General features: G+C 43.8%; 1 protein-coding gene across 1 annotated transcript; it reads right to left on the bottom strand.

Moving 5' to 3' along the window:
- Positions 1-734: 734 nt before the first annotated feature.
- Positions 735-7,557, bottom strand: ECHDC2 (enoyl-CoA hydratase domain containing 2). Its single transcript, XM_040072582.1, has 10 exons — positions 7,470-7,557; positions 5,873-5,940; positions 5,150-5,237; positions 4,753-4,839; positions 3,517-3,609; positions 2,875-2,931; positions 2,299-2,486; positions 1,822-1,872; positions 1,434-1,481; positions 735-1,002 (listed from the first exon to the last, which is right to left on the bottom strand). The coding sequence occupies exons 2-10, from the start codon at positions 5,921-5,923 to the stop codon at positions 925-927; spliced, it is 741 nt and encodes a 246-aa protein (XP_039928516.1). The 5' UTR covers positions 5,924-5,940; positions 7,470-7,557; the 3' UTR covers positions 735-924.
- Positions 7,558-8,362: the final 805 nt, after the last annotated feature.

Here is an 8,362-nt window from a genome sequence, read left to right as displayed (position 1 = left end):
TAGAAAATTTGTATGTGTATAATTTGGTGAGGTTCCAGACACTTTTGGCACAAGTGAAACTGTGGTTTCCTTTAATACCACAGTTTAATTCTTTTAATTCCCCTCATAGTACAAAGTTCCAATGTGGTAAGCCACATCTTATTTTGATAACCTATAAATCATTTCCTATAAAGCATTTCATAAAACCACATTTGCTGCTTAATTCACTTTTGCTTGAAAGCCCCAGTCTAGGGACGTAAGAAGCTGTAGAGTTAAATTGTGTGGCATGTGTTAGTGCTGGAGAGAGAGGAAAATAATCTCAACTTCCAGTCAGCCAAGAGAGGAAAACAGGTGCTGGAGAGATATGTACGTGCTCGAGGTGTCTGGCACAGACTGATGTGATGGCCTTGTGTATCTGTGCACGTACAGGCCCTGTGGTTTCTCAAGCTCTGACTCCAGAGGGAGGTGAGTTTGGGTTCCTGGAGTGAGTCAATGATGCACTACTCACAGCAGAGCTGGGGTGAAGGGCCACTGCTCTGTGCCAGTACTGCTTGTTCTGTCAAAGCAGTTGGAAGAGCACTGATACATCTTTATAAATTGAATTTCTCCCCAGTGTTTGTTTTTCCTATTTAGATGCAGTATGTTTTCTGCCTTTTTTTAAAAATTTGCTTATGCAAAAAAGCTGCTCCATATTCCTTACTTGACATCTGCATGAGAGCCATAACCCTTGACTGCAGGTGACCATGCTTTAAAGCTCAGGTGTATAAAGTTAAATCTTTATTTGGAGATTCATACAGAAAAATGATCCAGTGCAGTAAGTCAGAAGTGCAGTCCTAGGCTAGGAGTTAAGTGCACAGAATGGTGTCATAAAAATAATCCTAAGAAATGAGTGGATCCTCCTCAGTCCTGCTTTATCTCCAAAAGCTCAAGGGGAAGCAGAAAGCGTTATTTGCCGGTGAACCGAGGTGGTCGCTTCTCCCTGAAGGCAGCCATCCCTTCCTGACGGTCTCTGGTGGGAATATTCTACGTGAGGAAAAAAAGAAAAGAAAGAGGTAGGTTTTCCATTTACAAGTCTGATGTGTTTTTAAGGCCTGACTAATTTCTTTTCTTTCAATGATACATAAAGGTCCACGTTTTGCAATTAGGAAAAAAGACAGGGTTGTAGTGTAACAAACAAAACATCTAAGAAAAAACCCGCAGATCTATATAGGAAAATAATTTTCCATAATCTTCATACTTCATCATCTTAAAATATGCTGAGACACATTATATTGTAATACTGTAATACTCTGTATTGTTCCATCAGCTGAGAAAGGTGCCTGCTCTCAAAACCTGCTGCAAAGAGCTACAGGAGGAACAGTTCTGAATTTCTTAAACTAAAACCATTTGTAAAGCTCATTCTATAACTAACAAACAGTTGTTCCTTTCAGGAGTGACTTCTGAAGGCATTTTACCTGGGCATAACACATCCCTTCAATAGCCATCCCTGATGCAATGTCAACCTGGGGAGGAGAGGGAAGGAAAAGTGTGAGCTTTGTCTGAAGTACAGCCCTCAAAGCTACTTCATAGCTCTCAAAGCAATGAGAGCACTCAGTCAAACAGTCAGAGTAAGTGATCTTCACTCCAATATTAGAAGTACAGTGTTACTATCTGTAGAAAAAAGAATCCTGCCATTTTTATTTTATCTTTAAAGAATATTTTTAAAATCTCTGAAATGGTTTTAAATGTCTGATATAAAGAAAAATCATATAACTCATCCATTCTAAATGTTTTACTGTAGTAATTTGTAAGAGCTGCTAATCTTTTCATTCACCTCAGTATTTAAACAAAAATAATTATTACCTCCATTCCTTTGTTTATTGCCAGTTTTCCCATTTTCACAGCAAACGGTGCCTTTATTAAAAACAAAACCAAACCGCAACAAATACTTTAAAATAATTAAATTCACATTAATTCGTAATAGATGAACTGTTTAATTATTATCCTAGCTCTAAATGACATTTTAGTCTACAGAAATCTGCAGTAAGTTAATAGGTATTTTTTAAAACATCAGTTTGGTGTTGTCTGCAGTTCACAGATGAACACGGTGTGAGGTTTCAGTGTGTCCTGCATGGCTGCAGCTGGGGGTAAAACAGCTGTGGGTTAACGCTTGTGCCTGCAGAAACTGCATTCACAAAAAGGAACAGACTTAAAGAGACTTAAAGATCAGGAACCAAGACTTCAGAATTTCAGAGCAAGGAATTTCAGGTGTCTGTCTGCTCTCTCTTAAGGGGAGCACAAGTGCTGTTTTTACCCTGGTGCCACGCACGATGCACTTACCTGGGGCAGGATTTCTTTAGCCAGAGTTAAAGCTCTCTGGTAAGCTGCATCTCCCTCGCTGTTCTGTGGCACTGAGTGATTGACCAGCCCCATGGAGGCCGCCTGTTCTCCATCAATCTGTCTGCCAGTGAAAATGAGTTCCTTTGCAAGACCTATTCCAACACATCTGGGCAGGCGCTGGGTTCCACCTTAGGACAACGGGGAAAACACCATTTTCCATTTCTCACAAATGCCCCAGTTGTATTTTGTCTCCTTACAAAAACCAGGAGGCTTCAAAAATGAAGGGATCATGTTTCTTTAATAACTACTGGCTAAATATGTTAACATTTTTAGAGGCATCTGATAGGTTTCAATATTTTGCTAAAAAAGAAAAAGGTGTCAAGGGACTTTCCTAAATTCAGAGACAGAACTCTTGATTCATAGATCTTTTGTGTGACTGTAAGATGCTACTTCTAATTTACATTCGAAACATTTCAAGTGTTCAAGAACACACTCTAATGGCAAAATATTTACAATACAGCTGAGAAAGTGAAACTCAATGAATATTAATGAAGGTTAAGATTTAATGAAGGATACCTGCTCCAGGCAGAAGTCCTCGTGTGGTCTCAATAAGGCCCATTTTAGCTGATGAAGCTATTAAAATAAATAAATGGTTAGCTACATTTTGATTTGTATAACGAAGTTTTCTATATTGAATTGATCAATATAATTAGAAACTGTCAGTACTGACTGGAACTCCATTTCCTCAGGTAGCCAGAAAGTCTAAATACTACAGTACTTACTCAATGCCCATCTCAAGTCTGCTCACCCCAGTGTACCAATTTTAGCTAGAAAAAGGAACCTCGGGTCCCTGCTAGATAAAATAGAATGGATGGAAGCACCGAAACAGAAGAAACAAATCTTCCAACCCAAGCTGATTTAAGCTGGGAAGGTTAGATCTAGCCAGAGTACATCTGATCCAGTATTAAGTTACAATAACTATTCAATCCTACTAATAAATAGTTTTCTAAAGAAATCCTAATCTTACCTAAAAATTTCTTTTTTAAACACGGGAACTACTTCCCAAATAGTAACTAAATGTCCCAATTTCTACGCAACCTTCTGTTAGGTTTATCTCAAGCTTCTGGATTCCATTACCAACCCACTGTCACGTGTGTAAGTTCTCCTTGAAATGCAGCCACCAGTTACCAGGAGATTGCTACAGCGAGCAGCACAAACCTGCTACTCGCAGGTCACAGGCCAGGGCCAGCTCCAATCCACCGCCCAAGGCGTAGCCATCGATTGCGGCGATCGTGGGCACGGGCAGGGCGGCTACAGGAGAGAGCACACAGTGCACAGTTGTGTTCCACAAGTTCTTCATTCACACGGTCCTGGCATTTAAACCCTTACGTTCTAAAGCTTTCTGTTCAGCATTGCTCAAGAGCTCGGGTTTTTTCTGCCACAAATATTCAGTTTGGAAACAGTAAAAATGATGTTCTTGCGCTTCTCCCTTCTTTGTAAGAATGCGAAACGTGCTTCTTCCATGCAAAGAAGCTTGCAAACACCAAGTGCTGCAATGCAAAACAGGATCAGTCCTCTCCTTGCAAATTTATGACGTGAATATTCATCTGTTGCAGTTAAACAGCCAAGGAGAAGACACCATCCCAAGGCCCTGTCACAGTGCTCAATTTTTGTGGCACTTTCATTAGCCAAGGCTCCTGAAAACAGGAACAGTAAACACTGTTTAACTAGGTTACCTCATAGTTGAGGAACTTGACGTATCTGGAGATTAGCTGCTTGATACTTTTTTAAATACTCAGGCAGCTGGATGCAAACTTCAGAGGTGAGCTAGTGCTGTAACCACCCCTCTGACTGCTCCTGTCATTTTTTTTTTTTTTAATTATTGCAATTCTGATGAGTATTTTAGACAGATTTGACTGTGGTATTTCTTTCTAGTGAGAGCAGAATAATTCATAAATAGGGGAAGAAAATTAATTGTAGAAGTCCATATTCCTTTTGCAAAGAAAAAGAAAAGGGAGGTGAGGGAGTTGTAGATACAATCCCTGCCAGCATTCCACAAATCCATTCAGAGATTCAAATCCGTCTTCTTAGGCCTTTGCCATATCTCAAGTGTTTCTGAGCATGTACTGGAAGTGGGACATCCAATACAGCACTTGCCTCCCAAGGATTCCACAGGAGTGTGGAATAAATAAATGCTTTCTCAGAGCAGGTATTTATTATACAGGTGTGTATGTGCTTTGTGGTGGATAAGAAATGCATCTTGTCCTTGGAGAGGCAGCAGGATGGTTGGTATTTAATTCGGATTGGATCTCTCTTTCAGGCATAAGCTGAAGCCATTTAGAAAGCTACTCCTAGGTGGATAGGAGTTATCCTGCTGGTTATCCCCTCTTACAGGATTCCTAAATGTTTCACTACAGGTCTAGGATAAATTTTCCAGCTGATATAATCCTTTACCTATTTCATCCATAAGATTTCTCAGTCTTTTAACGAACTGTCCAACTTCTGCATCATCCATCTTTGCACGTTCCTTTAAATCTGCTCCTAAATAAAGGAGGAAAAGGTTAGAATCCAGGAAAAGACATCTGAAATGCTCCCTCCTGTCCCTCTCAGAGGACAGACCCTTTAAAAAGTCTTGAGATACAATATTCTAGTTAGGTAAGGTCCATGGAAGTTGGAGTGTGGATATTTGGGCTGCAGCCGTAACGAGGATACTCCTTTGCACCCTTTTGACAGATTTATTTTTATTTCTTTTAGCACTCATTTCCAACTGCTTTTCTGCATGATCTGACTGGCACATAGCCCTGGCAGCCACCACATTTTTTGAGAAGTTTGCAGAGCCTCTGCTACTCACCTGCACAGAACACTCCTTTCACCTGGCTCTTGAACACCACCACACGCACCTGCTCATCGAAGCGGAGCTGTTCCAGAACACTGAACAGCTGCGAGGGAGGGAGTGCAGACAAGAGAAGAAAAGATTTAGGCATAGGATGTGTATGTACACTGAAATTATGGCAAGTTCCTAATCTATGATAGAGGTGGTTTGGTTTTTTTTTCCCTGCAGGTGCCAAGAATTTCATGGGAGTCATGTAAGTGGAACCTGCAGGTCTTTCCACGACAAATTCAGAATGATACATTTCCCCATCTCTTTTTTCCTTCCACTCAGAGATGAACCTTTGCTGTACCTAAAACTTCCCATCCTGTCCAGGCATGAGCCAGATTTTCTCTAGGATATGTCATCCTTGAGCATTCTTGATGGCATCCTTGTCATCACCTGCCAAGATGTGACAATGAGTGTGCTTTTGTCGTAATGACACAAGTAAGGACATTAACTTGCATCTGAGTTAACTTCAATAAAATAAATTAGCTAACTTCAATAACCCGGATATCTCTGTCCGCATCTGAGGCAGTAACTGTTATATTCTGTTTTTCTCCAGGTTCATCTGCCTTGCCCCAATGCCATCATCCACTGCCCTTCATCGTGAGGGTTTTTTTTTAGATTTCCCACAACTATTCTCACTGCAGTCAGTTACTGATCATGTTTTCAAACATGCTCACAGGCCAGGCCCATACTCACTTCATTTACAAATACTGTTCCCAGTGAATTTCTCGCGTGGGGTCGGTTCATTAGGATTTCAGCAATACCTTAGTAATAGGAGACAATTTCAGTTATATTTCATTTAGTTCTCTGACACAGTAATTCAACTGGGAATAATATCTGCATATGCTGCATCTTCTCCTTCCTGAAAATGCATATAAAGTATATTCTAAAACAATCAATTATTTTAAAACTGAAGGTGGCACACCATGCCTACAAAACCCAGTTATGCAGAACAACTGTAAAATTCAGTAGCACTGTAAATGACAGTGAAAATGAAAATGAACAGGACATTCAAGAACATATATCTTAGAATCACTGCAGAGATGGGAAAAAAAACCCCAAACAACAAACCAAAACCCAAATGATCCATCTTAGGTTTCTCCTTTGAATGTTACTTAATATATTTTTATTGTACAGTCTTACTGTGTTCAAGTCTATTCTCTAATGAAGGAAACCACACTCTTGGGATTGCTGTTTGCACGAGAACAGCACAGACAGATCACTCTCAGTTCATGTTCTAGAACCATTTTGAAATTGAACTCCATTTAATTTCAACATTGTAAACTCATCAGCAGAAAGGACTCCACTTGAAAGTTCCTAAGTCCAAGCAGAAAAATATAACCACGCCTATGTACTTCTCCTTTGCACATGTGATTTGTAAATTATTATCCAATGGCCTCTATGTGCTTTGGAGAAAAAAAAAAAAAATCTCCTATTTGTCCTGTCTTTGTCTGGACTTCTGCTCACTTCCCAGGCCTTAACATTGGAAGATGCTGTTGCTGTGCTGTAGGTGCACAGCTGTACCTCACACCTGCCTTGCTTGGTCTTTCTGCCCTGCTGGAAGGTCTCTGTTTATTCCTCTGCCTAGGGCAGCTGCCAGCTCCTGAACCAGTGATGTGTCACCTTGGAACAGCGAAGGACATTTACAGCTGGTAACTATTTAAGTCTTTGTAACCAGCAAAATACCAAGAACTGTTTATAAGCTGCTGCAACAGTTATGCAGAAAGTAAATTCATGGCAATATGAACCAAACTTCAAACTGCTTCGTGGCTCTCATGGATAAATGTGCACAGACGTGTCAAGGTCCTGTCCCACCTTTATCACTGCACATTAATGCTGTTAGAAAAAATCTAAAGTATGCAAACTTCTTGCACTGAGGTCTCCTGCACACATAACTTTAGGGGAAAAAAAAAAAAAGTATCAAGGCATAACATAACAACAGCGAGCACCCCGGGCTCGGCAGGGCTGTCAGCCCCGCTAGGGGTGCGCCGCGCTGAGAACACAGGGCCACGCTGCCGCCAGGCCGAGGTGTTTCCAGCAGGAACCGGCAGAAGCGGAGCCGGGCTCCGGCTCCCGGCACTCGTTGCCGCCAGGCCGAGGTGTTTCCAGCAGGAACCGGCAGAAGCGGAGCCGCGCTCCCGCTCCCGGCACTCGCTGCCGCCAGGCCGAGGTGTTTCCAGCAGGAACTGGGAGAAGCGGAGCCGCGCTCCGGCTCCCGGCACTCGCTGCCGCCAGGCCGAGGTGTTTCCAGCAGGAAATCGGCAGAAGCCGCGCTCCGGCTCCCGGCACTCACCGCCGCCGGCCGCGCTCAGCAGCACCTCCGAGCCCCGCGGCGCCCCGGCCGCGCCCGCCCGGCCCCGCGCCCCGCGCCGCGCCGCGGGCAGCGCCCGCCACAGCCGCAGCATGGCCGCCCCGGAACCGCGCCCCGCCGGCGGGGGAAAGCGGCACCGCCGACACCGCCCGCTGCAGGGGAAGGGCTGCCTACGGGGGAGGAGCCAGGCGCTGCGAAACAAGGGCGCTGCCGCGAAACAGAAGCTAGGGTGAAGCTGGCGCCGGCTGCGCGGGATGCCGCCTGATCTGTGGAAGGGGAGGGAAGTGAGGGAGGAAAAACCTTCATGGAAAAACATCACAGTGAGGGAAGGGGGAGTTGAGTGGATGAAGGGAAGCGTAAGTTGATGAAGGGTCAGATGTTCAGCTCTCACCGTAAATACATCTGTAGGTAACAAGCAGCATTTCAGGAAAAGAGAATGGTCTCATCAAGTATCCGTCCCAAAGACATCTCTGGAGGAAAAGAATTACAGAACCGCAGGATCACCTGGATTGGAAAAGACCTCTGAGACCATCAAGTGCAGCCTATGACTGATCACCACCCTGTCCCCTGGACCACAGCACTGAGTGCCACGTCCAGTCTTTCCTTAAACACCTCCGGAGATGGTGACTCCAGCACCTTCCTGAGCAGCCCATTCCAATATCCATCACCCTTTCTATGAAGAAATTCTTCCTAAAGTCCAAACTAAACCTCCTCTGCTGCGACTTTAGGCCATTTCTCTCATGCAGTCCCTTGTTCCCAGGGAGCAGAGCCTGACCCCCAGCTGGCTGCACCCTCCTGTAGGGAGCTGTGGAGAGCGGGAAGAGCCCCCCTGAGCCTCCTCTTCTCCAGGCTCAGCCCCCCCAGCTCCCTCAGCT

The sequence above is a fragment of the Hirundo rustica genome, chromosome 9 (assembly GCF_015227805.2).
Source record: "Hirundo rustica isolate bHirRus1 chromosome 9, bHirRus1.pri.v3, whole genome shotgun sequence".
NCBI classification, from domain to species: domain Eukaryota; kingdom Metazoa; phylum Chordata; class Aves; order Passeriformes; family Hirundinidae; genus Hirundo; species Hirundo rustica.
This window is presented reverse-complemented; position numbering and strand designations above follow the sequence as displayed.

What these genes read in the sequence shown, in the direction of transcription:
- ECHDC2 (XM_040072582.1), bottom strand. Translation starts at nt 5,923, where the DNA reads ATGAACCGACCCCACGCGAGAAATTCACTGGGAACAGTATTTGTAAAT. An exon ending in AGGACTTCTGCCTGGAGCAG is followed by an intron (nt 2,487 to 2,874) that starts GTATCCTTCATT and finishes CGTTGTCCTAAG; the next exon opens with GTGGAACCCAGCGCCTGCCC. An exon ending in CAATAAACAAAGGAATGGAG is followed by an intron (nt 1,482 to 1,821) that starts GTAATAATTATT and finishes TCTCCTCCCCAG; the next exon opens with GTTGACATTGCATCAGGGAT.